The sequence below is a fragment of the Oryctolagus cuniculus genome, chromosome 7 (assembly GCF_964237555.1).
Source record: "Oryctolagus cuniculus chromosome 7, mOryCun1.1, whole genome shotgun sequence".
Taxonomy (NCBI): Eukaryota; Metazoa; Chordata; class Mammalia; order Lagomorpha; family Leporidae; genus Oryctolagus; species Oryctolagus cuniculus.
Window position 1 is genome coordinate 119,177,996 of NC_091438.1, and position 27,267 is coordinate 119,205,262.

Below are 27,267 nucleotides of genomic sequence, written 5' to 3' on the forward strand. Positions count from 1 at the left end.
TATGGAATGCTGCTGTGCTTTTATTTATTTATTCTCTAAAAATTTATTTTTTATTTATTTGAAAGGCAGAGAAAGAGAGGGCCTCCATATGCTGGTTCACTCCCCAGATGGCCACAATGGCCTGGGCTGTACTAGGCTGAAGCCAGGGGCCCAGCACTTGTTCTGGATCTCCCATGTGGGTGCAGGGACCCAAGCTCTTGGGCCATCTTCTGCTGTTTTCCCAGGTGCATTATCAGGGAGCTGAATGGGAAGTAGAGCAGCCAGGTCTCACACTGGTGCCCGTAAGTATGCTGGCATTGCAGGTGGTGGCTTAACCCTCTACACCACAACACTAGCCCCAGTCCTGGTTCTTTTAAAAATAATTGGTCTTGTTACTAAGTCTTAGTCTACTCAGCAAGTGTATATCCCATTTTATTTCTCTTGTTTAGGTTTTTAGGCATACTATATACATAGGTTGAACTTTGAAATGGAGTGTCAGTTGTTGGACTACTCCACAATGTGACTGTGTTAGTATTCACAGAGACGTGGTTCGTTCAGATGATTTATGGATTCTGCTGTTTCCAAAGATGTTACTTTGACTTTAGCTGTAGGAGCTAATTGGGTTTATTAAGAGATCTGAAAAGTATCATTTGCATTTTAGGGAGAAACTGTTGGTTTGCTGTTAAACATTGTGTCTCTTTTTTGCATGATGAAGTGTTTACACATGGTAGTATTTTATCTGATGTTAATGTCTGTAGCATTTAAAAGAAATTCTACTGTAATTTTAAAGTACACAAAGCTAAGTTCAAATAATAATTTGTGATTCTTGAGTTTCTCCAATGAACCTGTCTGCAAGGTACATTTAGAATCTTCAAGAAAAGATAATTTTTTAAAATTATTTTTTATTTTTTTGACAGGCAGAGTTAGACAGAGACAGACAGACAGAGAGAAAGGTCTTCCTTCTGTTGGTTGATCCCCCAAATGGGCACTATGTCTGGCACTGCGCCAATCCGAAGCCTGGAGCCAGGTGCTTCCTCCTGGTCTCCCATGCAGGTGCAGGGCCCAAGCACTTGGGCCATCCTCCACTGCACTCCCGGGCCACAGCAGAGAGCTGGCCTGGAAGAGGGGCAACCGGGAAAGAATCCGGTGCCCCAACTGGGACTAGAACCTGGGGTGCCAGCACCGCGGGCGGAGGATTAGCCTAGTGAGCTGCGGCACCGGCCCAAGAAAAGATAATTTTAATGTTAAAGTTATCCTTGCTGTTCAAGAACCCTTACATTGCAATATGTTGAACAGGACGTTGAGACTGAATAAACGTCACTAACCCATCTCTCCTGTGTTTCAGATTCCTTCAGTGATCTCTACAGTTCCTATATAATCTTTTACCTCCTATTGCTGTCAGTGGTAATCATAATCATAAGTGTTTTCAATGTGGAGTTCTACACAGGTGAGTTTCCCGTGTTAACCATGTTAAGAACATGAATATATTTTACTAAGGGCAGACTTCATGCATTTTATATGTGGACGAGTGTAACAGGCTGTGTTTTGTGTCAAAATTGAAAAGTGCACAAAATCATATTCTTTGAATGATATGCCTTAAAATTCATTCGGGTGCTAGTTTCTCTTGTTAAATTTAAAACTTTCAGGAAAAATATTATATAGGGCTACCTAGAATAGTCAAAATCAGAAAGTAGGAGGGTGGTTCCAGGCACTGGGTGTTGTTTATGGGCAGTGTGTCACTGGGGGAGATGGAAGAGTTGGAGATGAGTGGTGGGGATGGTGTACAGCACTGGGAGTGTACTCAGTGCCACCCAGCTGTGCACTGAAAACTGGTTCAGATGAGAAATCTCATTAACGTGTCCATTACCACAGGAAAACAAATGCAAACCTTGAAATAATTCTTGGCTAGTGTCTTTTTTTTTTTAAGATTTTATTTATTTATTTGAGAGGTAGATTTACAGACAGTGAGAGAGAGAGGCAGAGAGAAAGGTCTTGCATTGTTGGTTCACTCCTCAAATGGTAGCAATGGCTGGAGCTGGGCTGATCTGAAGCCAGGAGCCAGGCGCTACCTCGGCGTCTCCCATGTGGGTGCAGGGGCCCAAGCGCCTGGGCTATCCTCTACTGCTTTCCCAGGCTGTAGCAGAGAGCTGATTGGAGGAGGAGCAGCCAGGACTAAAACCGGCGCCCATATGGGATGCAGGCGCCGCAGGCGGAGGATTACTACTGCGCCACAGCACGGCTAGTGTTAACGCTGTGATTTAGCCAATGTATTATAAAAAGAATTCTTTTACAGGGTAGCAGATCTAGACCAGGTGATTTAATTTCAAATATAAAAGCCTGTCATTCTATGACTGTCACAAAATCTTTAGAGCACTACGTTTTGTCTCAGGAGAATCACCTGTTAGATTGTGGCGCTTGTTATACTCAGTTTCTCTTCTACTCTTCCTGCCTTTTCAGATTCCCGAGTCTGTCCTTAAGGCAGAATAACAAGGCTTTCTGCCACTTGTTCTCTGGCCATAACTTCATTCTTCCTTTTAGCTCTTCGGTTCTCCCTTGTGAAACCAGGTACAGCGTTTCAGACCCTAGCTGGGGATGCTACAGTGCATTTCCTTTTCCTTTGCTTTCCTGCTCCCTCACTAGAGGTGGTTGGGTCTCTTTCTCCAACTATTTTTAGAGATTTATTTCTTTATTTGAAAAAGTTGGAGAGGGTGGGGAGAGAGAGAGACAGAGACAGACATGTAGAGAGATCTTCCATCTGCTTGTTCATTTCCCAGGTGGCCACAATGGCCGGGGTTGGGACACGCCAAAGTCAGGCGCTTCATCTGGGTCTCCCACATGAGTGGTACAGGCTCAAACACTTGGTCCACCTGCTGCTGCTTTTCCCAGCCCTTTAGAGGGAGCTGGCTTGGAAGTGGAGCAGCGGTGCCCCTAAGGGATGCCGGTGTTGCGAGTGGCAGCTGTACCAGCTATGCCACAGCACTGGCCCCTCTTTCTCCATCTTGGAGCATGTGCTCTTTCCCCCTCTGCATGTACCTGCATCCTCTGTGTAGATTCCCACAAGTCATGAGTCACTGGCTCATTCCTTCAGTAACATTCCGTATGCATTTTCTGTGTGCTTGACATTGTGAGTGGAGAAGAGAACAGTGGTATGTCCCAGCTTTCTCCAGGGCATCACAGTTACTGGGAGACAGACAGTAGACATTAGCATGTTTGATTGCAGTACACTGAGTGGGAGTGGATAGGAGTACCACTTAGCCAGCCGTGAGTTTTTCGAGAGATGATGATTAAACCAAGCCTTGAGGGGAGCAGTTGTGTTAAAGAAGGAAAATGTTCTTGAGAGAGAAGGAATAGCATACAGAGAGGGTTAGTGACAAGAGGGGTTTAGTATATTCAGAGACCTGTAAGTCAAGTGCACAGTCCGTGTGCCTGGTGGGCATGTCTGGTGGAGAGCGAGAGGTGACAGCAGCCGCTTCCCCACACACCCTGTGCTCCAGCTCTTCTCTGTGTGGATGAAAGAACACCTGCACAGTAGGGAAGGCACACCCTGGCCAGGTGAGCGTCCCTCACCTCTCATCCATTCACACCTGCCTTGGATTGTCAGAGAAGTGTTAGTGATCACCTGTTTTAGTTTGTCACAGGTGCATTGCATGCTGACTTTCAGATGCTGACAAAGTCAGCTTGCTGGAGGGCAGCAGCCAGCTCTTTCTTCCTCTTTCTTTTAAAGATTTATTTATCTATTTGAAAGACAGATTGACAGACAAAGGGCAAGTGACAGATCTTCTTTCTGCTAGTCTACTCCTAAATGACTGCAAGGGCCATGTCTGGGCCCATCAAACCAGGAGCCAGAAACTCCATTCAGGTCTCCCACATGGGTGCAGGGGCCCAAGCACTTCCCAGGCGCACTAGTAGGGAGCTGGATCAGAAGCAGAGGAGCTGGGCCTGGAACCAGCTCTCTGATACCGGGTGGTGGCATTGCAAGAAGCAGCTTCACCTGCCATCTTTCTTCAGTTACTGTCTGTTCTGTTGTGGTGCTTCAGAGTGCCAGCGTGTGCACCAGGGAATTTTAGTGAAAAATGAAAAATGTTAGTTGTACTGTCTTTGGGTTTCATCCCTAGATGTTTTGGCTTTTCTTGTTTGTATATGTCTGTTATTGATCTTCTCTAATTTTGGTAACTTAGTATTTTTCTGCAGCGTTTTTTTTTTTTTTTTTTTTTTTTTTTTTTTTTTTTGACAGGCAGAGTTAGACAGTGAGAGAGAGACAGAGAGAAAGGTCTTCCTTCCATTGGTTCACCCCCCAAATGGTTGCCACGGCCAGTGCGCTGCACCGATCTGAAGCCAGGAGCCAGGTGCTTCCTCCTGGTCTCCTATGCAGGTGCAGGGCCCAAGCACCTGGGCCATCCTCCACTGCACTCCCTGGCCACAGCAGAGAGCTGGACTGGAAGAGGAGCAACAGGGACAGAATCCGGTGCCCCGACCAGGACTAGAACCCGGGGTGCTGGTGCCACAGGTGGAGGATTAGCCTAGTGAGCCGCGGCGCCGGCCTCTGCAGTGTGTTTCACAGTGTGCATTCCTTCCTCCCCTGTGTGTGTGTGGGAGGAGAGGTGTGGTCAGATCCTCTGACTCCACGTGCCGTGGGTTGTGACGCACAGTCCTGTGTTTTCCTTACAGTCGTGCCTTCCGTTCCCTGCTCCAGACTGGCCCTGATAGGAAAGGTCATTCACCCTCAGCAGCTCCTGCACTCCTTTGTCCATGCGGCCATGGGAATGGTGATGGCGTGGTGTGCTGCCGTCATCACCAAGGGCCAGTACAGTTTCCTCGTGGTTCCCTGCACCAGTACTGAGAGGTAAGAGTAGATGCGTTTCCTGAGGAGCCTTGTTAGCTTCTAAACCCCAGGTGACCCACGCAGGTTAGTAGTTTCTGGACACTCTTTGGTTTCCAGACTTCTAAAGAAGGGGCTTGTTTATCTATTTCAAATGTTTTTGGTGTTTTCTGTTTGTCGAATTCATCAAGTTTAAAAAACTGCTGTGTGTGCCAGGTGTTGTGCGAGGTATATTTGGTTTGTGAGAGTGAATCAAACATAGACTATAATAATCAAACCTAGACTCTCTTGGAGAGAACAGAAGGGAAATCAAGACCTGGATGTGGATGGATGCAGTAGGAAGAAGAAAGTGAGAGGTGCAGATACGCTCTGGGAAATGAGAAAGCAGGGAGGACCCACACGTGTCCTTAGATGAAGTGGCATTCAGCTTGGAGTGTGAAGGAAGGGTGGTATGAAAAGAAGGAAAAAATAATTTTAAATAATTATAATGCTTTTAATAGAGTGCTTTTACAGTGTTGACATTTAAACAGTTCTTTAGCACAGGGCATTGATACAAATTTCAAGTTGATATTTTGACTTTAAAAAACAAAAAAGAGGGCCAGCATTGTGGTGTAGTGGGTAAAGCTACTGTCTGTGGTGCTGGCATCCCCTGTAAACGCCAGTTCCGGCCCGGCTGCTCCACTTCTGACCCAGCTCCCTGCTAATATGCCTGGGAAAGCAGTGGAAGATGGGCCCCTGCCACCCTTGTAGGAAACCTGGAAGAAGCTCCTGGCTTCAGCAGGGCACAGCACTGACCATTGCAGCCACCTAAGGAGTGAACCAGCAGATGGAAGGTCTCTCTTTCTGTCTGTCCCTCTCTGTAAAACTCTGCTTTTCAAAATAAATAGAAATCTAAATAAAAATAAAAAGTAAAAACTGGAGTGGTCTTAAGATCCCTACTGTCCCCTGTATTTTAGTTTTCTTTTGACCCTATTTTTTTTTTAAGACTTATTTATTTTGCTTGAAAGTCAGAGTTACACAGAGAGAGAAGGAGAGGCAGAGAGAGAGAGAGGTCTTCCATTGGGTTCACTCCCCAATTGGCTGCAATGGCCAGAGCTGTACTGATCCGGAGCCAGGAGCTTCTTCCGGGTCTCCCACGCGGTGTAGCGGCCCAAGGGCTTGGGCCATCTTCTGCTTTCTCAGGCCACAGCAGAGAGCTGGATCGGAAGTGGAGCAGCCAGGTGCCCATATAGGATGCGGGACTGTAAGTGGTGGCTTTACCTGCTACGCCACAGTGCCAGCACCCTTAGCTATTGTTCTACAAGGAGTCTGCAAAAGGTTCATAGGAAAATGGATATTATGCAAAACTTATGCCTGGGCTTCAATTTTTTTTTTTTTAAATGGCTCATGTGGGATGCTGGCGTTGCAGGCAGTGGCTTACTCATTATGCCACAACTCCATCTCTCAATTTTTTTTAAAGATTATTTAATTTATTTGAAAGGCAGAATTATAGAAAAAAAGAAAGAGGAAGACAGAGAGAGACCTTCCATCGCTGGTTCACTCCCCAAATGGCTGCAACAGCTGGGGTTGGGCCAGGCCGACACCAGGAGCCTAGAACTCCATTTGAGTCACCCACATGGATGGCAGAGACCCAAGCACTTCTGTCATCATCTGCTGCGGTCCCAGGCACGTTAGTAGGGAGCTGGATTGAAAGTGTAGCAGCAGGAGCTGGAACCATGTGGGATGCTGGAGTCACAGCGTAGCCTCACAGCTGCTCCCCAATACCAGCCCCGGAATTTCAGTTTTCTTACACCAAAATAAAGTTAGCTTTTTATTCCATTTTTCTATGAACTTTCTGAAATATGCTCATATAAGACAATTTTTCCCCCAATATGTTTGCTTTAGTGAAAATTGTACTGTTGATAAACATTAAATAATAAATGCCATCTCTTAGTAGGGAAGTGTCAACTGTTCATCTTGATGAATCTTAAATTCTTTGCACTTCTCTTTTTTTTTATTTTTAAAGATGTATTTATTTATTTGAGAGGCAGAGGCAGAGAGAGAGAGGTCTTCCATCCGCTGGTTCACTCCCCAGATGGCCGCAATGGCTGGAGCTGTGCCAATCCAAAGCCAAGAGCCAGGAGCTTCTTCTGGATCTCCCATGTGGGTGCAGGGGCCCAAGCACGTGATCCATCCTCTACTGCTTTTCCAGGCCATAGCAGAGAGCTGGATTGGAAGTGTAGCAGCTGGGACTTGAACCGGCGCCCATATGGGATGCTGGCACTGCAGGCGGCGGCCTTACCTGCTACACCACAGTGCCAGCCCCTGCACCTCTCTTCAATGGAGAGGCAGTGAAGTTCTAGGGAGCAGAAGGCAGCAACAAGCTATAAGCTCTTAAAGGGATTAGTAGCCATTTGAAAAACAATTTTTAAATTTATTTGTGGGCACCTGTACCCATGTGGGAAGATCCAGAGGATGCTCCTGGCTCCTGGCTTCGGATCAGCTCTGCTCTAGCCATTGCAACCAACTGGGCAGTGAACCAGCGGATGGAAGACCTCTCTGCCTCTCCTTTATCTGTGTAACGCTGACTTTGAAATAAATGAATAAATCTTTAAAAAATTGTTCGGCCGGCGCCACGGCTCACTGGGCTAATCCTCAGCCTGCAGTGCCAGCACACTGGGTTCTAGTCCCAGTCGGGGTGTCGTATTCTGTCCCGGTTGCCCCTCTTCCAGGCCAGCTCTCTGTTGTGGCCCAGGAGTGCAGTGGAGGATGGCCCAAGTCCTTGGGCCCTGCACCCGCATGGGAGTCCAGGAGAAGCACCAGGTTCCTGGCTTCGGATCAGCGCGATGCACCATCTGCGGCAGCCATTGGAGGGTGAACCAACGGCAAAGGAAGACCTCTCTCTCTGTCTTTCTCTCTCAGTGTCCACTCTGCCTGTCAAAAAAAAAAAAATTAAAAATAAAATAAAAAATTGTTTCTATTTGTTTTATTTGAAAGACAGCAAGAGAGAGATCTTCCAGCCATTGGTTCACTCCCCAGACCCTGTGACAGGATTGGACCAGGCCAAAGCCAAGAATCTGGAACTCAGTCTGGTTCTACCATGAGGGTGGCAAGACCTTAAATACTTGAGCCATCATCTGCTACCTCCCAGGGCACACATTAACAGGAAGCTAGATTGGAAGCAGAGTAGCCAGAACTTGAACCATTCACTCTGATATGGGATACAGGTGTCCCAAGTGGTGTGTTAACCATTGTCCTAATGCCAATTATTAATATATTTACTGATGTTTCAGTCAGAGGTTTTGGCAAAACTAATCTCTTTCATCATTTTGTAACTCATAATCTAGAAAACAGTCAGTCTGGAGTCTGACTTCTCATGGTGGTAGGACATATGACCGTCCTACAACCTATACTTACTCATGAGAAATTGACTCCTGCTGAATTATGATGTGTTGGTACTCTACACCCCCGGACAACTGAGAGTTTATAGTCTTACGAAACTGTCAAGGGAGTTTTAGAGTTGATGTTCACCAAATAGACAAGTTCTTACGCTAACAACTAAAAGGCACTGTCAGGCAGAACTGATTGGGAAGTGGCTTAAGGCAGCATCCACCAGGGGATCCTCTTGGATTTAACTAAATATTCAGGACTTAAAACCGTAGATTGTCAGCTGGGAAGCATCCTGAGCTCCTCTGAGCAGGAGCCCCTGAAGCAGTGTTTACAAGGTCCCAGAGCCATCAGAGTTGTCTTGCTGGTGATGCAAAGCAGCTCCAAAGAAAAGAGGTCTGCATGAGACGGGTGTGGGGCTGCCTGTTTAAAGGCTTTGTGCCCTACAGGATCCAGGATCTCTTATGGCAACTTTATGAGCATAGCATCCAGTGTTCCCAGAAGGGAATGCTGTTATAAGAGCTAAGACAGGGAGAGGCCCAAAGTTAGGGGATCTCTACCAGATGCAAATACATAGACTTTGCTCAGTCCAGATACAGTTGTCCAACTCTCAAGCGACGTTGCTGATTACGGTAGACATTCTTACCCATATTGGGTTTCCAGGGGACAGAGCTAGAGTCAGATTCTTTTATTTATTTGTTTGAAGGAGTTACAGTGAGAGGGTAAGACACAGAGAGAAAGAGATCTTCCCTCTGGTGCTTCACTCCTGTGGTGTCCAGGACTGAGCGGGGAGCCAGGAGCCAGGAGCTTTTTCAGGTCTTCCACGTGAGTGGCAGGGACCCAAGCACTCGAGCCATCTTCTCCTGCCTTTCCCAGGCGCATTAACAGGGAACTGGATCAGCAGTGGAGCAGCTGGGACTTGAACTGGCACCCGTAAGGGATGCTCGTGTTGTACGTGGTGGCTTTATCCACTACACCACAATGCTGGCCTCTAGGGTCAGATTCTTAAGCTTGTGAAAAATGGGTTTTTAATAAATTCTGCTCATACTTGCCTAAAATTAACCTTTTTATTAGAATTTGGGCCATTCCTAAGTGATCAACTTAGAGCTTTGCCTTCAGTAACTGTTGAAACCAAAACAGTGATATATGTCCCTGACTGTTGAATCAATAACTTTACTTTTGCTTCCAGCTTAGATCATCCTGCTACACAGATGTGCTTAAATGAGTATCATCTTTTCTTCCTGTTGGCTGGAGCATTTATGGGCTACAGCTACAGCCTTCTGTACTTTGTTAACAACATGAACTACCTCCCGTTCCCTATCATACAGGTAAGATACCGTTTGGTCATTACCTTATGCCAAAATTTGACAGGGTAAAACTGGCCTTGGTGTATGGGTATATAAGTGGCCTCATCTGATTCATTTGAGGTTTGATCAGCAAAACCTAGGACTGAACAACTCAGTGCCATTTAGAGAGAAAAGATTTGTCTTCAAGGGGTTTTAGCATATTTTAAAAAATTATTTATTTCTATTAATTTAAAAAGCCAAGAGAGCGATATCCATGTGTTGATTTACTCCCCAGATGCGTGCAATAGCTAGTCTCCCATGTGGGTGACAAGGGCTCAAGTCTATGAGCCATCACTTGCTCCCTCCCAGGATCCACGTTAGCTGGAAACTGGAATTGGAATTGAAATTGGAGCCAGGACTTGAACCTAGGCACTCTGATGCGGGATGCAGACATCCCAAGAGTGTCTTAACTGTTGCACCAAATGCCTGTCTCCTTAGCATATTTTTGAGTGCTGTCACTGACCTTCCTTCTGCTGGTTTCAGAATGCTGCTTTGCTCTGCTCTGTCCTTTCTGCTAGGTGGTGCATTTGCTGTGACCAGCAGGTCTGGGGGAGGATGATAATGGCATTCATGCAAAGTGTCTCCGTGCAGCTGCCACCTTTTTGAACTTAACCTCATGAGCATGCAGATGTGCAAGTAATTTTAGAATGTGTCAGTTACTGTCTCACAAGGCAAGTGTGTATAAATACATGCAGTAGTTTCAGCTGGTTTGAGGGGTACAGTATAAACGTTCAGTTGGGTTTTAAAAAAATCTTACCTGTGGGAGTTGACCCTGGAGCTCAGAGCCATCTCCTCTGGTAAGAGAAGTATGGGTTGAGATGTCTCACTGTCAGAGCAGGGCTCTCCTCAGCCTGCTTCCACAATTACCAGTTGGACTATGACTCACTTCACTCCTGTGGCAGGCAGTGACCTGGGAATGGGAGCAAAAATCTTAGAACCAGCCTGTAACAGTAGGACCCAGTCTGGTGGGAGGAGGGGGCATATAAGCAAATGTGTCGTAATGAAAGCATCCTACATGAGACTGTGGGGGCTAGGGTGTCCCGGCTTCATTCCAGTTTGTATGTGCCTGTTGCATCCATGAGGACAATCTGATGCAAATAGACATGCCGCAAGGAGCCGGTGCTCATCGCCTGGGGCCTGGCCCTTACCTCCCTGCTGTCTGTGAGTGTATGAAAATGTCTCATTTAGAAATTATTTTCTTGTGAGGATGAGTTAAAAGCAGGATGTCAACTTTGCTACCTCAAAATTTCACAAGGAGACCAACTCCAAAGTCCTTTGCAGAGATGTCTGTGAGAAATTGTCTTTGATCTAAACGTCATTAAGAAATAAAGCAACAAAGAGCAGAAAAATGAGATATCTGAGAATACCTTGCTGGACTTTTGTGACCTCCATTACATGTGACCATGTATTTAATATCATGGATGTATGGCCGGCGCCACGGCTCACTAGGCTAATCCTCCGCCTTGAGGCGCCGGCACACCGGGTTCTAGTCCCGGTCAGGGCGCCGGATTCTGTCCCGGTTGCCCCTCTTCCAGGCCAGCTCTCTGCTGTGGCCAGGGAGTGCAGTGGAGGATGGCCCAAGTGCTTGGGCCCTGCACCCCATGGGAGACCAGGAGAAGCACCTCGCTCCTGCCATCGGATCAGCGCGGTGCGCCGGCCACAGCGGCCATTGGAGGGTGAACCAACGGCGAAAGGAAGACCTTTCTCTCTGTCTCTCTCACTGTCCACTCTGCCTGTCAAAAAAAAAAAAAATATCGTGGATGTGCAGTGGACACACAGGAGCAGTCCAGTAGTTGACACTGATAATGTGTTGTTTCTACCATGTACCATCAAACTGATAAAAATTTTAAGTGATGGATGTCCCTTTTATTTTAAGATTTTTAAATTGTTTAAAAGGCAACATGACAAAGAGGAAGATACAGAGAGAGAACTAGAGAAAGAGAGAGGATCTTTCATTTTTTTTAAAAAAAGATTTATTTATTTGAAAGTCAGAATTACACACAGAGAGAGGAGAAGCAGAGAGGTTGGTCTTCCATCCGTTGGTTCACTCCCCAATTGGCCACAACGGCTGGAGCTGCGCCGATCCAGAGCCAGGAGCTTCTTCCAGGTCTCACACTTGGGTGCAGGGGCCCAGGGACTTGGGTCATCTGAGAGAGGATCTTTCATCCACTGGTTCACTCTCCAATGGCCACAACAGTCAGGGCTGTGCCAGGCTTACGCCAGCACCCTAGAGCTCCATCTGGGTTCCCCATGTGGTGACAGAAGCCCCGGTACTTGTGCCATCATCTTCTGCCTTCCCAGGCACATTGGCACTGAGCTATATTGGAAACGGGGCAGCTGGGATTTGAACCAGCATTTCACTAGGGGATGCCTGCTTCGCAAGTGGTGGCATAACCCACTGTGCCACAGCGCTGGCCCCAGCACTAAAATTTTTATAATTTCTTGTAAATTTTTAGATGTAGTCTTTTATCTCTGAAGTATTTTCTGTAGCGGTGATAGGTAATATTCAGCTTTGACTTTATTTTCAGCTTTTGCAAAATATTGATTTTTTTTTTCTTGAGAAACAGAGACATACAGACTGAGAGCCACATTCCTTCTATCTTCTGGTTTACTCCTCAAATGCTGGCAGTGGCTGGGCTGGGGACCAGAAACTCAGTTCAGGTCTTGTGTGGGTGTCAAGAACCCAATTATCTGAGCCACCATTTCTGCCTCCCAGGGTCTGCATTAGCAGGAAGCTAGAAGCAAGAGCTGGAGCTGTCAGTTGAACCCAGGCATTGTGATGTGGAATGTGTGCTAACTGGTTGGCTAAATGCCTGCCCCAGAATATAGATTTTTAAATTTGAGCAGAATATATATTTGGGGTATCTCTTGTGGCCATGAGTGTGTGGTGGAATTGATGTGCATCGTAGAGTGCTGATCTCCATCCTGGGATTGATTGGAGCAGGGGCTGGGCCAGGTCAAAGCAGGAGTTGGGAACTCCATCTGGGTCTCCCATGTGGGCAGGAACTCAGGCACCTGGGCCATCTTCCTCTTCTTTCCCAGGTGCATCAGCAGGGAACTCAAATGGAAGTGGAGGAGCCAGGACTCAAAGAGGGACTCTAATATGGACGCAGATGTCCTAAGGGGCTACCTAATCCTTCAGTACCACAAAGCCTGCCTCCAACTTTTTTTTTGTTAAGAGCCAGACTGATCAGGGGACATTAGGCTTTAAAGGCATCCTTTTTTCAAAAACAAAAACAAGCAGTGACAACTGTTAGTGTTATCACTCCAATTTTTGGTGCTCCCTGTCAGCTAACGTTCCAAGAGTGTGTTGTAACGTTTTTATTTTAAAATATTCCAGTGCTATAGATATTGAAAGTCACACTTGACTACTTCCTGTCCCATTTCAGTCTTTGTGCCAGAGATAACCATTGTTTCCAGGTTAATGTATATTCTTCCAGCTCCTTTTTTATACGTTTACATAGATAGGTATACCTGTAACATTTTTCGGAGGAAAGGTGGCAAATATAGCTTCATATTACATGTATTATTCAGTGAATACTTTTTTCATGTAACCTTTGAAAAAATGGATCTTTTAAAAAACCATCAATTTTTAAAAAACGTTTATTTATTTGAAAGGCAGAATTAGAGAGAGATCTGCTACTGCTTTCCCAGGCACATTAGCAGGGAGCTGGATGGAACGAGGAGAAGTTGGGCGTCAAACCAGCACCTACTTGCTAATACCACTAAAGGTGATTCTGTTACTCTTGCCAGGTTTTGAATGATCAAGTGATAGGGAAAAGCAGAGTGTTAGCATGGAATAGGGGACAAAGAAATGGATAGTATGGCAGGGCTTGGCAAGCTATGCCACTAAGACTGTTGAAAGTATTAAATGATGTAAGATTTATAGAGCACTTAGCATAGTGCCTGGTCTGTGCTAAATATTTGCCAAGGGTGGCTCATAGCAAAACCACAAAAATCCTATGGGGAATTAGCAGTCACTTCAGTTTGGGAACAAGAGGAGGTACAAGAGGTGTTCTGCACACATCTGCTGAAGTGTACCTGCTTCCCTAGCTTCTGTGTACCCTTGTGGGTAATGGTTGAGATGAGAGCAACAGTAGGAACAGAATAGGAACTATGCCCAGTGGGAGGTTGGCATGCATGGTGGTGTAGCACCCAGTGGCTGCGTGGAGTACTGCACTTCTGCATTTTGCAGTTTAAAAATATTTGAATAAACCAATGTAATTGAAGCTGTACAGTCTGCAACTGAGTATTCACATGGGCTGCTCTAGGAGGTTACTGTGGGCATCTGCAGAGGTGGTTTGAAGATGTAACGTTTACATAATATCTGATTCTTTGTTGTCCTTTAGCTTCTGAAATTCCTCAACGCAAAAGCAGTCCTAGTATTAGCACAAAATAAAGCCAGAATTTGGAAAGTTCATCTTTGATTCATTAGGTTTCCTTGGATTCTTTTTAATAATTTGTTTTTCTCCAGCGATATTTTGAAGGTGGGGAGTAAGAAGGAGAGAGGAGGAGACAGCCTTTGTTTAAGAAGTGCAGGGTTTTAATTTTATAATTGTGAATTTTGTGTTTTAGTTTCTTTATTTAGTTTCTTTGAAGATTTACTTATTTGAATGGCAGAGTTAGAGAGACGGAGGGAGGGAGGGATTCTGTCTGCTGATTTACTCCCCAAATGGCCTCAGTCACTGGAGCTGGGCCTAGAACTCCATCTGGATCTCCTACATGAGTGGCAGGGGCCAAGCCATGTTAGCAGGGAGCAGGATTGGAAGTGGAGCAGCTGGGACTGCAGCTGGCATTCATGGGATGCCAGCATTGCAGGCAGCAGCTACAGCTTGCTGTGCCACGATGCAGGCCCCAAGTGCAGTTAAAAAAAAAAAAACACAAACTTTGATGTGTTTTCTAATTTGGTTCCTTTCTCTTAGGTCATTAAATTGGCAGGTACATACTAAGGATCCATTTCTATTTAGCTGACTCAGTCTTGTTATTTCCCAGAAGGAGATGTAACTTGCTGAAGGTTGCACAGAGGGAGGGAGCACTAGAATTCGTGTGTCCAGGCGCCTGGGCTAGTGTCTTCTTCACGGCTTTACTTTTCTGCAGACAGCTGAGTGTATAGGCAGTGTGCATGATCTTTAGGATTTGTGGCTCAGATTTTCTTTCCATGTGCTAGTTGGTAACATTGCTTACGTTACTAACCCTTCTCTGCCGTGGTTTCTTCGGCTCTAAGATGTGGATGACAGCAGAACTTCACAGGGCTGCAGTGCTTAGAACAGTATGCGGTAGGCACCCAGAGAATGTCAGCGGTTACTGTTGTTCCCGTCGTCCCCTCACCCCTGACCCCATTCGCAGTTTGGCTTTGTGCACTTTTAGTTACCCAGCCACAGTCCTAAAGTATTACATGAAACATTCCAGAAATAATGTCTTATGTTACTTGTATTGCAGTATATTTCACTATTTTATTGTTATTGTTGCTGATCTCTTACTGTGCCTCATTTATAAATTAAACTTCATCCTAAGCATGTATGTGTGGGAAGAAAACATGGTCTGTGTCTGTGGCTTCAGGCTTCCACTGGGGATCTTGGAACGTATCCCCATAGATAAGTGGGACCACTGTGTTAGTGTATTTTTTGTACTTTTTTTTTTTTTTAATTTTTTTATTTGAAAGGCAGAGTTAACAGAGAGGAGGAAGGGCAGAGGGAAAGTGATCCTCCATCTGCCAGTTCACTCCTCAATTGGCTGCCAGGAGCCAGAAGCCTCTTCCAAGTCTCCCACATGGGTGCAGGAGCCCAAGCACTTGGTCCATCCTCTGCTGCCCTCCCAGGCACACCAGCAGGGAGCTGGATCTGAAGTGGAGCGTCCACATGGGATGCTGGTATTGCAGGCGGAAGCTCAACCTACAGTGCCACATACCGGCCGCGTTTTTTGTGCTTTCTCCACTTCCACAGTGCTTAGTGTTAAGTAAGGATTGATGATGTTGATTTTCTTATTTCTGATCTCGTGTCAGTGAGGTGGTCCCATAATGCAAAAACACTACGTATTTTAACATCAGAATTAGTTAACATTTTGCCCATGGAATAGCCTTTATCTGTTGGTACAGTGATTGTGGTTTTTTCTATGTTGACTGTTTGCTTTAGAATGCTGTGGAATGTGTCATTTGATTCTGCCTTTCCTTTTATCCACAGCAATACAAGTTTCTGCGCTTTAGGAGATCTCTGCTCTTATTAATGAAACATAGTTGTGTGGAATCACTGTTCCTGACCAGAAATTTCTGCATTGTGTATTATTTTCTTGGTAAGAATCTCTGCTCTTTGATACAGTGTTATGAGCTCATAGCTTAGAAAATGTCAGTTAGAAAGACATCTAGATTTTGTTTGTGTTGAAGGTATGTGGTTAGCCCAACTGATTCATTTTTTGAAATTATCAGATAATATGTATTTAGTTAAGGGAAAATATTGTTAAAGAAAATGCGATGCTTGCATGTGATAAAATATTGCTCAGCTTTTCAAAAGAAAGCAAGCTTATCATGTTGAGGATGTTATGCTAACTGTGATAACCCAGTCACAAATAGACAAATACTGCCTCACTCCACCAATATGAGGTATCTAAAGTAGTCAAACTCATAGGAACAGGAAGTAGAATGGTGGTTGCTAGGGCCAAGGAGATGGGAGAAAGGGCAGTTGTTCAGGAGGCATAGAGTTTTGGTTTTATAAGATGAAAAAGTTCTAGAAATTTGTTAGACACAGTGTGTGTCATTCACACTACTGCTTTCTACCCTGGAAAGTGGTTAGGGCTGCAAAGCTTATGTTGCTTTTACCACTGTAAGAAATGTATGCTATTTTAAAAAGGAAAGAAAATAATGTGTCGTTTGGTCATTACTCTAAGTAATGTAACTTTTTATAAGTTTGTAACTTTATACCAATGCAATCGAAATATACTGTTGGTAAGGGAACCTGGTAGGATTTAACATGAATTTGAGGCACAACATCTAGAATAATGAATAGTAATAAAATGATTATTCTCATTAGCAACACATTAATACAAACAAAATCTAACACTTGGAAGTACTGTTTTCAGACTTTTTCTGATCCTTCTTTTTTCTGTGGTGATATAATTTATAAAATTGTTCTCACCGTGTATTGGTCATTCTGTTTGCTGTTTGTAGTTAATACGCTCCATTTTCCTACATAGCCCTTGTAATTGTCCTGATGTCAGCCTGGCTGCTCCCTGGAGGTGTATCTTTGTGCTGACATAGCGGCTGTGGCAACATTCCCATGTGAGATTTTTCTTCTATAACTCTGTGGATATTCAAGTCAGAAATCATTTTCAGCATTACCACTATTTTTTTAAAAGATTTATTCATTTATTTGAAAGTCAGAGTTAAACAGAGAGAGGAGAGGCAGAGACAGAGAGAGGTCTTCCATCTGCTGGTTCACTCTCCAGTTGGCCACAACTGCGGGAGCTGTGCTGATCCAAAGCCAGGAGCTTCTTCTGGGTCTCCCATGTAGGTGCAGGGGCCCAAGGACTTGTGCCATCCTCTGCTGCTTTCTCAGGTCATATCAGAGAGCTGGATCGGAAGTGGAATAGCCAGGACTCGAACCGGCGCCCATACGGGATGCTAGCAGTGCAGGCTGTAGCTTAATCCATTATGCCACAGCGCCAGCCCCTACCACTTTTCATTTCTTTGCTGGATGTTCATCATTTTTGGCCAGTTTACTCTTTATTTACACTGTTCATTTTTATGAAATATCATATGAATTTATCAAGGAAGCAACACAACTGCATATTTTCCTCTGTGTGTCTAGTCTCAGTAACAGCTGTGAGTGACCGTCTCTAGCAGACTGGGAGGAGTGAGCAGTGATGGCTCAGTCACAGATGGTAGCACACATCTGTCATCTGCTTACTGGCTCTGAACAGCTAGAAGTGCCATACGCAGTCGCTCATGGTTACCACACCATTAAAATTGGAACGCTGGTGTTGCGGGACTGCTATGTTTTAACTAAACCCTGGTATCTGAAATATATTTATAGCAAAACTGAAAAAAGCAAGGGCCACCAGTGTTCATAGAGTACTCTTTCTCTACCTGTTGCTAATCAGACGGTCGCATTTGACAGGTCTTGGTGTCTGCTTTGCGATTTCTTTGACATCGTTTGCAAAGAATGATTCAGGTCTGTTTTATTAACTTTTATGTTCTTAGCTTGGTATTTTTCGCCCCTCAGGCCATATTCCCAAAGCTTGGATTAGCACTGCTATGGACCTTCACACGGATGAGTAAGTGATGGATAAAAAGTCTGATTGTAACTGTTTCCGTTCTTTTAGATGTTTACTGCTTTCCAGATGTTTTTATTTATTTTGTTTAATTTGAAAGACAAGGAGACAGAGACAGGCAGACAGAGATCTTCCATCTACTGGTTTAGTACCCAATGGCTGCAACAGCTGGGGTGGGCCAGGCCAAAGCCAGGAGTCAATAACTCAATCTGGGTCTCCCATGCGGGTGGCAGGGACCCAACTACTTGAGCCATCATCTGCTACCTCTTAGGGTGCATGTTAGCAGGAAGCTAGCATTGAGAGTGGCCCTGGAATTTGAACCAAGTGCTCCAATATGGGATGTGGTGGTATAACCACTGCACCGACCACTCACTCCAGTGTTTTTAAAATTGCATTCATTTTTGAATACATATAGCATACAATCCCAAAGATATATAGAAAGACTCTTTCTATCCCTGTTTCCAGTCACCCATTTCCTCTCCCCAGAAATAAGCCATGCTAATCTCTCTTGTTGTAGTTATTTGCTACACCTTTTACACTATACAAAAGTGTGTGTTTACTTGAAAGGCAGAGTTATAGAGAGAGAAAAAGAGAGAGAGAGAATCTCTTCCATCTGCTAGTTCACTCCCCAAGTGGTCACGATGGCCAGGCTGGGTCAGCTGAATCCAGAAGCCTGGAGCTCTATTCAGGTCTCCCACCTGAGTGGCAGAGGCCCAGGCACTTGAGCCATCTTCTACATGAGCAGGGAGCTGGAGTGGAAGTGGAGCAGCTGGTACTGCATTCGATCCATGCTCCTGGGGTGCCAGCATTGCAGGCGACGGCTTAGCCTGCTACGTCACACAGCCAGCCCTTGTTCTTTTCTGTCAGTCATCCTGTGGTACCTCATGGTATACACCAGTGCTGTGTTATTGCCTGAATTTTGCCCAAGAGGAAACTGAAATGTTGCAAAATCTAGTGATCCGGTGAAGTTCGCAAGTGGCTATTATGTGGTAGCACTGGGTGTGTTCCTGTTGTCCCCAGTGAACTTACATATAGGTAAAGGTTTAATCTGTTATTTGCCTGAAAAGTGTCAGTTTCTCTCAGTATCGTTCTTTTTTGTTTGTTTGTTTTTTAGATTTATTTATTTATTTAAAAGAGAGGAGAGAGGTCTTCCATCTGCTTGTTCACTTGCCAAGTGGCCACAGTCTACCGGGAGACTTTTTGTGTTTTATGTGGAATTCACTAATGTCCACTTTTGGGAGTAGGGATATTGGCATAGATGATTATTTAAGAGATGTTTTGTTTTTCACAATACAAATTTCTATTCCTTACTTTTCATAGTTCCTAGGTAAATTTACTTTTTTCTTCTATTTAATTACTAGGCATGAAACCAGATACCTAGATCATTTTATTATGTTCAGATTTTAACTTTTTCCTTCAGGAAGTGTTTTGTTGGGGTGCATATTGTTGTGCAGTGGGTTAATCCACCTTTTGGGACACCTGCATTCTGTATTGGAGCACTGGTTTGAGTCCTGGCTATTTCACTTCTGATCCAGCTTCCTTCTAATGTACCTGTGAAGGCAGTGGATAATGGCCCAAGTGCTTGAGTCCCTGCCTCCCATGGGGAAAACCTGGTTAAAGTCCCAGATTCTTGGCTTTGACCTGGCCCGACACAGCCCCAGCTGTTGTGGCATTTGGGGAATTAACCAGCAGATGGAAGATCTCTCTCTTTCTATGTCTCTGTCATTTTGCCTTTCAAATAAGTAAATAAATCTTAAAAAGAGAGAGTGAGAAATGTTTGTTTATATAGCTGAGTGCCTGTTGTTCTGTCCTTCATGTATATCAGGTTTTCAGTAAATTCCTTCTTAGAGGTGAAATTAACTCCATGATATGTTACACTCTCCCTCCCCACCCCCCGGCCTCAGACACTATGCTGAACACTCCTATGTAGGCTGTTTTAAGTCTTGTGGTAGTCCCTTGGTCCAATGAAGAGGTTGCGCCACAGTTATAAGGGTGAAGAAACTGAGTGGGACAGGTTGAGTGCCTTGCCTTACAACAGCACTCACAAATGGCAGGTCAGCGATTCCGATCCCCGTCTTCACGGGAACTTGTTGTATGGTTATAGGATTATGACTTTGCTCACTGATCTGTTCCAGTGTAGTGATGGCAGTGTTTGCCTTATTTCTAACAGTTTCTTATGTTCTAGAAGTAAAGTTCATTATTTTTGTAACACATGCTTAACCATTATAAAATTGTTTCTAAGTTATGAAAATAAGGTTAAAAGTCTGTTCCAGGAGAAGTACCAATCATGTTTAATGATTTTAATTATTAAGCAACAAAGCAGTTCTTTGGGTGAACTTTTACCCAGCTCCAAGGAGGACGAAAGAAGAGACTATCCACAAAGTTGTTTAGAGATAGGATTCATTTCTCAGTGTGGAGTCCGAGTCTGTTAATGTTCACGTTCTGTTTTCCCATAGGATCAATCACTAATTAAATCAGCAATTTTTGCTTTCATAGGCGGTCTCATAGGCCTCTTGACTCCGTGAGTGGCCTCTTGAATATCTCACTGCTCTACCATGTCTGGCTGTGTGGAGTCTTTCTCCTGATGACTTGGTATATCTCCTGGATGCTCTTCAAAATCTATGCCACAGAGGTTAGTATTGAGTTTCTCGTTCATACCTCTGTGTTTTGGAGTGCACACATTGATTCTGAGTAGAGCACTGATCAGTGTGCGTGCCGAAAGCAGTTAGAGTAGGTTGGTTTGTCATCTCTCTTGAGACTTTATTAGGTTATATCATTTATAACCATCATTTACTGTGTGTTGGTTTTTTTTTTTCCCCTGAGGAAAAGAGTTGATGTCCACTTCATCTTTGGGAATTAAGTTGAAGGATTACTATGCTTTTTTGTAGTCTAGTTCTCTTCTGGAGGATTCTCTTCTCCATTGAGTATGTACTAAGTGAACCTGAATTTTCAATTATTTTGACATAGACACTATTAAAATATTTAAATATATGGAAATTAACTATTTGGTTTTGAAGGAAAGTTTTTTTTTTCCCCCTTGACAGGAAGAGTTAGTGAGAGAGAGAGAGAAAGGTCTTCCTTTCATTGGTTCACCCCCAAAATGGCCGCCATGGCCAGCGTGCTGCGGTTGGCGCGCTGCACCGATCAGGAGCCGAGAGCCAGGTGATTCCTCCTGGTCTCCCATGGGGTGCAGGGCCCAAGTACTTGGGCCATCCTCCACTGCCTTCCCGGGCCACAGCAGAGAGCTGGCCTGGAAGAGGAGCAACTGGGACTAGAACCTGAGGTGCTGGTGCCGCAGGTAGAGGATTAGCCAAGTGAGCCGCGGCGCCGGCTGGAAAAGTTTTAATATTATATTGAAAATATCATTTTGGAGATGGAGGTGATGATGTCAGTTTGGATGTGCTATCTCCTTTTCTAATAAATTTCTATTAACACTTACATATGTAACAAAGTATGGAAGTAATCACGTGCGTCGTCTTTTTGTCTGTTTGCTAGGTGCACGTGTTCCCTGTTCAGCTCCCGTTTGCAGAAGAGTCAGATGAATGCCTCCCAAAGGTTTTAAACAGCAACCCTCCCCTCATCATAAAGGTGCCGTGACTGTGCGCTTTGATCTTTATGTGTGCGCTTCTCATCTAACAGAAGGGACTTCACTTAGAATATTTAAGCATTTAGAAAATTTTTGAGAGCTTTGAGTATTCTAATATTGGTGTTATAAAAATAACCCACCTACAAACGCTGTTTTTTTTAGTTTTTGTTGCAAGTGTATGTTGTAGCATATGTGTACAACCTAGCCAATTCTCTATTCAGAGAAGATATAAATGTATCTCTAAGCATAGAATATGGTGATATTCAACTATATATGTTAGCTTTTCACAAATACTGTTTATATTTTAATCACTAAATCAAAAACATTTTTAATCATAATGTTGTTGGCTTTTGTGATCACAGATAGTGGTTGGTAGTGGGAACATTTAGTGAGTTCTCTCTGAATATGAATAGGTGATAATGATCCTAAAATAAATTATAATCAAAAGAGTTTAAGGAAGTTACAGTAAGTTTACAAATCATGTCAAGTGAGCATAAATTGTTTTAATTCAGATTGTAATTTGAAATTTTAAAGCACATCATTTTAAAGTATGTATGATTCTCTGGAAAGGTTTAATACTTCAAAAAGAATTGAAAGAAAAGAACTGAGTTTTGATCACTCTCTGGAGAAGTTATAAACAAATAAGAAAATGAACCATGAGCCTCTAATTACCTTTAAACATCAATTATGACTAATTTGTTAGATAAAAATTTTGGTTACTTGGCTGCTCACTAGCAGATCTTTTCTTAGTGAGCAGGTGTCAGTCACTGCTAGTTGCTTCCAGTAGGATGATGTCTAAGGCATAGCACAGCCTTGTGGAAAAGGCAGACACAGAAAATGATTACAGACTACTGTGGCAAGTGCAGTGAGGCCATTCATTCTGCTTGGGCCAATACCAGAAAGCGTCTCAGATCTTGAAGGGAGAGTAGAGAGTTTTGCCTGGGAAACAGAAATTGTGTCTCTGGTGTGTCAGGCACTGAGTTCGGGTGTGGTAGTAAGATGTGGTAGCAGTATGATGTTCTCACTGTTTGGGAGGAAGCCGATGAGACAAACAGATAGGCAGTAGTAATATGTTTTCCAGGTGCCATGGTTGGGAGCTGTGTGAGGGAGGCCAGCGAAAGTGCTAGGAGGAAGTAATGTGTACATTTCCCCCCTGAGAGGTAGAAAAGAACACAGAGAATTCTGGAGTTCTTCAAGGGTGGGAACATCCGGTCCCTGGGCTATCTGGCCATGACAAGGTGACTGCAGGCAGGCCTCAAAGCTCAGCATATCTATAGCAGGCTAATTTTTAAGTAGATAATTTTTTAAAATAAAGATTTATTTATTTGAAAGGCAGAGTTACAGAGAGAGGTCTTCCATCCACTGGTTCACTCCTCATGTGGCCACAATAGCTAGGAGGCTAGGCCAAGCTGCAGCTCAAACCTGGAACTCCTTCCGGGTCCTCCGCTTGGACCATCTTCTGCTGCTTTCCCAGGTGCTTTAGCAGGGAACTGATTGGAAGTGGAGCAGCTGGGACTCCAACCAGTGCTCATCTATGGAATGCTGGCGTCACAGGTGGCTTAATCTGCTGCCCCACGATGCTGGCCCCTTAGGTTGCTAATTGTTTGTGACCTGTGAATGATGTTACCAATAACCAAATGCCCTTGGTAGAAGAAAGAGTCCCCAGGCCTGTCTGCAACCTACAGTGGATAGCAAGAGTAGAATCAGGAAGGTTTTGTACGTCTAGAAGGAAGATGTGGTGCTGAAGTGTTTTCATTCAAAAGCCCATCTGATTTATTCCTGGATTGAAAGTCATGCCTTGCTTAACGGTGGGGATAGGTTCTGAGAAATGCAGTTAGGTGATTTCTTTGTTGTGCAAAGATGCCTAGATGTCATCAGCAGATGTACTCTCATGGGATCACAGTCGTATATTCAGCCGGTTATTTACCAGAATAATGAGCCCAATTTGTAAATAAGATTTTATGTAGAGGTTATATCAAATAATGTGTTTTTTTTTTTCTTTTAGTATTTAGCCTTGCAAGACCTGATGTTGCTTTCTCAATATTCTCCCTCACGAAGACAAGAAGTGTTTAGCCTTAGCCAGCCAGGTATTGCTAAAAGTAATGGACTTGATTAAGCATGTGTGTGCAGAAAGTGTTCCAGAAAAGTTTCGGTGAGAGAGGTGTATTTAATAAAATACCTCACCTCAGCGAGTCTATTAAATTCTATTGATTTAAATCTTACACAACTTAAGTATTTGCATTGCCATGGGTAAAATTTTTGTCACCAGGAAATTTTTTTTTAACTTTATTTATTTGTTTGAAAGGCAGAGCAACAGAGAGAGGGAGAGATTTATCTGTTGGTTTACTCTCCAAGCGGCTGCAGCAGCCAGGTCTTGGCCAGGCTGAAGCCACGAGCCAGGGTGGATCCAGGTCTTCCACATGGGTAGCAGAGGGCTGAGTACTTGGGCTACACTATTACTCTGTTACTTCCCAGACTCATTAGCTGGAAGCCGGATCAGATCAGAAGTGAAGTAGCTGGGACTCAAACCAGTGGTCTGATAGGGGAAATGTATCACAAGCAGTGCCTTAACCTGCTACACCACAACACCAGCCCCACCAGGAAAAATATTTTTAAACTTTTGTGTCTTTTAGCTCCCTCAATACCTTAACCCAAATAAATTCTGAAATAGGTTGACAGTTTGAGAATAGAAAAGCACAGTTTAAAAATCCTAAAGTTTTAATACTACATGGGGTCTTTAAAAATCATTTGGTCTAAACCCTAGCTGGGAGATCTCAGAGACTAAGTGATGTCAGAACTGGAGTAAGAAGGCGTCATTTGACTCCCAGGTACAGAGCTCCCTCTTTCTGCTGTGCTGTTCCTCTCTGTGGGCAGAGTTAGGTAGGACATGGAGTTGATGGTGAACGGCTGCTCTTGGCGGCTCTGAAACGCTCCTCTGCCATTGCTCGCCAGCTGCCCGGGCTGCAGCTCTGCACGCTCTCTGTGTTCCGGCCCAGCGACAGCCACCAAAGCGGAGCGAGAGTCTGCCTGGCTTTTTGTCTCCTTTCTGATTAGCTCTCCTTGTTCACTTGCCAGTTCTCAGATTGTAAAATAAACCTTCTATAGTTAAAGCTTTTATGGAAATGAAATCCAGTTATATAAAAATATGATTGATTGGTACCCCTTTCCTTTTAGTAGCATGAGAAATCCAAAGCCAGCACTATAGAAATGAATTGTAGTCGTTTTCTACCAGCCTCGGGGTAATGTAGGAATTCTACAAATGTTAATATTTTGATCAGAGATTCAAGTAAACTGCAGCAGGATGGCATGTGCCCTTGCAGAGAACTTGCATTCAGGGCATGCTGTTAAAATTTAACTAGACTGTTACACTGTTCCCAGCGGGCCTTGAGTTACAGCAATGCAAAACATCCTGGGACCTGTTGATGAGGCATTTTGTGTGTTTGTTTACAGGCTAAGTGGTATTTTTCTTGAGTTGTGAAAGGGGGAAGTAGGAGTGAGTTTTTGGCATACAGCACGGGGAAACCAACCTTTAGTTAACTTCTGCCGTTCTTAACATAGAATGAAGCATGCTTGATTTTTATGTAGCTCTAAGAGACAAAGATTTTAGAAAATCAACAGATAATGAGAAGTAAATAGCTTTTTAAGGGAATGGAATCACAGTATTTTATGTCATAATAAAGTAGCAAATATGTAAACTTTCCAAATATAAAATGTGAGCATTATCAAATAATGTGTCACTCCTACAGATAGAATAGTAAACAGGGGCTTTTATATATGGTATTCTCTGCCCATACAAGGTGAATATGTTCTAAGACATCCAGAGGCTGCCTGAAGCCTCAAATAGTACTAAATGCTATATCTACTGTGTTTTTTTTTTCCTATATATACATACCTATTTATTAATTAGACATAGTAAGAGATTAGTAAGAGATTAACAACAACTTGTAGTAATGGAACAGTTATTATGACATGCAGTACTTCCAGTACTGTGCTCTGGGGTCTTTATTAAGTAAAATAAATGTTACTGTTGTCACTTGAACACAAGCACTGTGGTACTGCACACTTGATCTGCTGAGACAGCCGCAAGTGGCTAACAGCAGGTGGTGTAGTCAGTGAGGCTGTGCCAGGCGGAGGGAAGACTCATGTGCCTATGGGACAGAGCAGGATGGTGCGAGACAGTGCCAGATTTCCTCCTGCTACTCAGAACTGCATGCAGTTTAAAACTTGAATTGTTCTAGAATTCTCCATTTACTATTGTCAGACTGTAGATGACTGTGGGTGACCTAAGACAGTGAAGCTGCTGATATGGCGGGACGAGTATAAATGAAATACAAGGAAGCACGTGGGTCAGACACAGTGACATAGGGACATTGGGGACCATGGGGGACATCACATTGATGGTCCAGATTTCATTGTCTGGATTCATTTTTTTTATGGTCTAAGTAAGCAGTCTATTCAATACTGTTGAACAGGTAACCGTGGTCTTTCTTGCTCCAACCATGACCTAGCGTTTGGTTTTATTTTGGTCACCACATGAGAGGCTTTTTATTCTGAAATAGCAAGTTTCTTCTTGTAGACTCTTTGAGAAATTAACTTCTCTAAGTATTTATTGAATTCCTGCTGTATATTAGATGACACTAGTATGAATATTAGCTTGACTAAGAAAAGTGGGCCCTGGTGCAATTATATAGCATTTCTCATTGATTTTTTCCCCCACTTTGATAAAAGAATATAAGATTATCTGCATTTTAAAAGCTGGTGTTTGGCTCTCCTAGGTGGACATCCCCATAACTGGACAGCTATTTCAAGGGAGTGTTTGAATCTTTTAAATGATATGACTCAGAAACTGATTCTCTTTCAAGAAGTTGCTGCTACGAATGGCAGAGTGTCTTCATCGTATCCAGTGGAACCTAAGAAATTGGTTTCTCCAGGTAACTCCTAGTTCTACTGAGGGAGGAACGTGCTTATGTTGTGCTTCCTAGGAAAGATGACACTAGTTAACCTAAGGATAATTACCTAAGTGTGGGATATGTGTTTTCAAGAAAAATCTACCCAACATGTGGGGTGCTGTATTAGACCAAGAAAAAGACCTGGATATCATTGTAAATTGAAAATTAAGTTCAAGACATCACATTGTTGTACACCATAAATATATATAGCTTAAAAATATTACGCCCTGTATTGTAATATTTAAAAGGCTGACAGTTGGGACCAGAGTTGTGGTGTAATGGGTTAAGTCCCTGCTTGCAATGCTGGCATCCCATGTGGGCACTGGTTTGATTCCTGGCTGCTCCACTTCCAATCCAGCTCCCTGCTAATGTGCCTGGGAAAGCAATGGAGGATGGCCCAAGTCCTTGGGCTCCTTTATCCACATGGGAGACCTGGATGAAGCTCCTGGCTTCGGCCTGACTTAACTGTAGCTGTTGCAGCCATTTGGGGAGTGAACCAGAGAATGAAGGATTGATCTCTCTGTCGTTTTCTCTCTTCTCCTCTCTCTGTAATTCTGCCTTTCAAATAAATAAATAAACTTTTGTTTAAAGTTTTTTTTTTTATTTTTTAATTTATTTATTTGATAGGTAGAGTTACAGACAGTGAAAGAGAGACAGAGAGAAAGGTCTTCCTTCCGTTGGTTCACTCCCCAAAGGAAGTACAACACCGCTATGGACAGCACTGCACCAATCCGAAGCCAGGAGCCAGGTGCTTCCTGCTGGTCTCCCATGTGGGTGCAGGGCCCAAGCACTTGGGCCATCCTCCACTGCCTTCCCTGGCTACAGCAGAGAGCTGAACCGGAAGAGGAGCAACTGGGACTAGAACCCAGCGCCCACATGGGACGCCGGTGCCACAGGCGGAGGATTAACCAAGTGAGCCACAGCGTCGCCCCCAAATAACTAAACTTTTTAAAAAGATTT

The 27,267-nt window shown here is 43.9% G+C and overlaps 1 protein-coding gene across 2 annotated transcripts in view; it reads left to right on the plus strand.

Annotated features, from left to right (window-relative positions):
* Positions 1–27,267, plus strand: part of NDC1 (NDC1 transmembrane nucleoporin) — a 61,752-nt gene that overhangs the window by 3,323 nt on the left and 31,162 nt on the right. For both annotated transcript variants that reach the window (XM_070078469.1, XM_070078468.1), the window contains exons 3-11: positions 1,325–1,426; positions 4,648–4,822; positions 9,354–9,492; positions 15,690–15,798; positions 17,724–17,775; positions 20,269–20,404; positions 21,268–21,360; positions 23,364–23,445; positions 26,134–26,289. In XM_070078469.1, coding sequence (XP_069934570.1) covers positions 1,325–1,426; positions 4,648–4,822; positions 9,354–9,492; positions 15,690–15,798; positions 17,724–17,775; positions 20,269–20,404; positions 21,268–21,360; positions 23,364–23,445; positions 26,134–26,289 — 1,044 coding nt within the window. The remainder of the gene's footprint in view (positions 1–1,324; positions 1,427–4,647; positions 4,823–9,353; positions 9,493–15,689; positions 15,799–17,723; positions 17,776–20,268; positions 20,405–21,267; positions 21,361–23,363; positions 23,446–26,133; positions 26,290–27,267) is intronic.